We start from the raw sequence: 4,113 nt of genomic DNA, 5'->3' as shown, positions 1-4,113 counted from the left end.
TCAACTCTGCATGAAGCTCTCTATCTCCTCGACTCTGAAATATATAAAATTGTAAAATAGTTTTTCTCTTCAAACAATATAGATATAAATAGTAAAATAAACGTGCGTAGAATGAACGCTTACGTGCGAGGAACATCCGTCAGATTTTCCACTCCGGTTTCCGTTATGAGGACGTCATCCTCGATCCTGACGCCGCCGAAACCGCGGAACCTCTGCAACTGTTCCGGCACGAAGAATTTCTTTTGATACGGATTGGCAAGAGCTGAGTTCAGCAACTGTAAAACGAAAAATTGCTCCGTGTGAATATTCGAAAAGACCCGGCTCTAAAGCTCGGTATATAAAAACCTATTCGCCAATTATCTTATTCGCCAATTATACACTTACGAAGTCAATGAAGTAACAGCCCGGCTCCACCGTGAGAACCATTCCGGCGCGCAGTACTCGCGCGGTTCTCAACTTTCTCAATCCTACTTGCTTCGGGCGTTCAGGATGACCGGACAGATATCCACCGACGTCGTGCACATCCAGCCCCAGCAAGTGGCCCAGCCCGTGAGGCTGGAACACTTCGTTCAAGCCCATTTTTATCATCTCCTCGACGTCGCCCACCAGCAGTCCACCCTCAATCAACGCCGTCAACATGACCCTGTTCGCCAGCAGATGCATGTCCGTCCAGGCGACTCCCGGCTTCGCGGCCGCGAGCACCTCGTTGCGCGCCTTCAGCACCGCGTTGTAGATCAGCTTTTGATCCTCGGTGAACTTTCCGTTGGCCGGAAAACTGCACGTAATGTCGGCCGCATATCCGCAGTAATTGCCGCCCATGTCGAACAAGCTGCAAAGAGAAAGAGCGTGTTACACAAATATTATAACGCGCAATGTATATATATATATATATATATATATATATATATATATAAAAGTTGTAGCGAATAATTCAAGCTGAAACCTTACCACATATCTCCATCTTGTATGACCTTACTATTCGGCGCACCGGCGTGGCCGTAGTGCAGTACAGAGGAATTATGTCCGGATCCGCAGATGCACGTGTAAGACACATGCCTGCACCCTCCCTCGGCGTATACATAATTCAAAAACCAAGCCTCCGCTTTGTATTCTGGAATCCCAGGGCGCATAGAGCGCATTACGACCTTGTGCGCCTCCGAACTTATCTTGCACACGTACCGCAATACCTCAATTTCTTGAGGAGACTTTATCACCCGGCTGTATAAAGCAAGAAGAAGAATTTACTACGTCGTTTTACAATAATAAAAATAACTACAAACTTCATCTAAATATTTATTTCATTTAGAGTACAATGCTTTATTATATTTATTAAAAAAACATGTATTAGTTATTGCATTTCATCAATGCAGTTTTTATCTGTGAATTTTTACATCGCGTAAAATACACGCGCGGTCACACGCGAAACGATTTATAAAGCGTCTTCGGCGGCGTCCAGACTTTGTGACAAATAGGGTAACAATTTGTCGTCCTGATCTACGAGCTCTGCCAGCCTCGCATAATCTAAATGTGCAACTCGGAAACCCAATTTCCTAACTTGACGTTTTCTCATTACCTGCGGCCCTACTAAGAACCGCGTGTTCCAGCAATAGTATTCGGGCAAATGGATTAGAATCGCGGTATTGACGTTTCGCTTTTTATGCAGATTCAAGTTGAACACCGGCGCCGACTTTGAGAGCGGATGTATCAGAATGTCCAAAATGTAGAAGTTTATAAGCGGCAGCCTGCTCAAAACCACGCCTCTGCTCAACTTGTGCTCGCCGCCAACCAAGTGCGCCAGCGGTTTGTATATTTTATTAACAATACCCTGGATTCTCGTGTCCAAATTCAACGACCTCGTGTTTCTGTCCAGATTAATCGGGCTGCCGCGATAATCCTTGCACTCCAACGACATGGTCGCGTCGAATAGTTTCAATTTGTCTTTCAAGCGATTGACGATAGGCGTGTCCCGTTGCGTTTGCAGCCTGTTCATGAGATACGTACTGAAGACTTTGTCCAGAAGCTTAATGGGAAATCTCTCGAGATACGTGCAGGACAGAAGAATATCCAGAGCGTCGTTCAGCTTCAAATCCGAGAATCTCACGGACATCACCTCGTCGAATGTCCTCCAGAACTCGGCCGGATCCGGCGGCGGTAGATTCAATAATCCAAACGGCACGAGAATGGGGGACAGTAACGTGGGCGGAATTTCCATCCCGTGTCTCATGAAATATTTTCCACACTCCGTGAGAACGTACGGATTTCTCACTCGCAGATCTTTGCAGTAATCCATGATGGAGGCGATTAAGTTAGGATCTTTCATCTCGGTGCCCTTGCTCGTCGCGTATCTCGCCAACGCTTGCTCTATCGTTTCGTCGACGTACCTCTTCGTGTGCAAGCCGCCGATAAAATTGACGAGATCCTTCTCCGTGGACGTGGTCATGCTCACGCTCGCCCACTTGCTGGCGCTCGACAGACATCCCTGCGGCGTGGACTCTTTCCCGTACAGGCAGTTCAGTATACTGGCCATCTGCGAGCCGGTCAACTTCAGCCACTGCTCCGACAGTTTCTTCTCCAAAATGAACTGCACCATACTCTTACTTTGCTGGAAGTATTTCAGCGATCTGAATAACGGCACCAGTAGATCCGGTTTGACGTCCTGCTCCCTGCACGCCAGGCCTACCCACAGCGCGTCTATGCAGCTTCTATACCTGGAGCTTCCGTAATTCGCCAGAATTCTCACCGCTCTGATTAGCTGCGACACGGTAAGCTCGCCGTCCGTGGCTCTGATCATGACTTCGTTGCACATTCGGTCCTTGTAAATATTTGCCGCGGGGCTGAATCTGTCCCTCTTCAGTGCCCTCAGCCCCTGCAATATCGTCTCGCTGTCCTGGCTCTTGGCGATCAGACCCACGAGTTGTTGCAGAATGACGTCTCTGTTGATTACCTTCGCGGACGGACGAGCGTTCGACGTGGTTCTCCGGTGCCACTCGCTCTCCAGCTCTATCATCTTTCGCAAACTTTGGAGCGCTATCCGGCAGTTTATCTCGTCGGCGAGCTTGTTCTCCAGGGAGGAGGGAACTTTCTTACTCGTGTTCCGCGAGTTCGTCGCACCCAGCACCTGCTCCACGTCTTTGTTTTTCAAATTCTCGACGTCGGAGCAGTAGAGTATCGCCGTACCCTCGTCGGTCTCTATGCTGATAGCGTGCTTTAACGGCCCGTTCTTCATCGCGCTCGTGTCGACGGAACGAGGGACACTCTCCTTCTGAATTATCGCGGGTTTCTTATTTCTATTTGACGACTTAACGGTCCTCCGGCTTAATTTGAGGAGAGCCTCGATGCTGGTGATCCTCTTGACTATCAAGGGAACTTCATGTATGCGCGCACCCTCCTGCACGAAGATATTCGTCCGCGTCAGCAGTGTCCCATCGTGATCGCGCGCGTTTGATTCGAACCATCTCTTTTTAAATTTGGAAATCAAGCCGCACGGTCGCGCGAACGCTCTCGCAGAGATACTTCCCCGGCTCGAGATTATCATCTATAATAGCAATTGCAAGCGCGGTCAGAATGTGCTGCATTTCGTTAATAAAGTTTTACCTCTTTTTACCTTTCTGCATCACGTGCATCGTGAGCCTCACATATTCGATATTCGGCATTTAGTTAATTTTTCTTTGAGAAACGTCCAATTAAAACTCTTCTCAATTTTCGCGCTTGTGTCGCGGAAAGATTAAAATATTACCCTTTGCCACGTCGCAGAGACAGAATTTTTGTTTTTAATTATTTTTTTTTACACGCGTCACATTAAATGTGAAAAATTTTAAATAATTAATGTATATTATAACCCAAAATAGAAAGTTGTCAGAAGTGTACCGATGTGGCGACGTGTACGATTCCACGAGTCGACCAGCCGATGGCGACACTGATTCCTCCCGGCAATCGATGCGCGGTATAAATAACAAAAGCTAAGCTTGCGAAAGCTTCGTTCTTTTAACTATAGTAACTCGATGCGACATTTTTACTTTGGTATCATTAATCACATTGTACTCTAAATGCATTGCTCGATATCCGAGTCCGTTGTCTCATTCCTCTCTATCTCCCTCTCTCTCTCTCTCTCTC

General features: G+C 47.3%; 2 protein-coding genes across 2 annotated transcripts in view; both read right to left on the bottom strand.

Annotated features, from left to right (window-relative positions):
* Positions 1-1,285, bottom strand: LOC105448387 (xaa-Pro dipeptidase). Its single transcript, XM_011686911.1, has 5 exons — positions 1,281-1,285; positions 949-1,218; positions 385-829; positions 124-275; positions 1-34 (listed from the first exon to the last, which is right to left on the bottom strand). The coding sequence occupies exons 1-5, from the start codon at positions 1,283-1,285 to the stop codon at positions 1-3; spliced, it is 906 nt and encodes a 301-aa protein (XP_011685213.1).
* LOC105448377 overlaps positions 1,281-4,113 on the bottom strand; it is a 19,580-nt gene continuing 16,747 nt past the window's right edge. The window contains exon 4 of the mRNA XM_011686901.1: positions 1,281-3,535. Within this exon, the coding sequence (XP_011685203.1) occupies positions 1,430-3,535 (2,106 nt within the window). The 3' untranslated portion in view covers positions 1,281-1,429. The remainder of the gene's footprint in view (positions 3,536-4,113) is intronic.

This window comes from Wasmannia auropunctata, unplaced genomic scaffold (genome assembly GCF_000956235.1).
Source record: "Wasmannia auropunctata unplaced genomic scaffold, wasmannia.A_1.0 LD336116.1, whole genome shotgun sequence".
NCBI lineage: Eukaryota > Metazoa > Arthropoda > Insecta > Hymenoptera > Formicidae > Wasmannia > Wasmannia auropunctata.
This window is presented reverse-complemented; position numbering and strand designations above follow the sequence as displayed.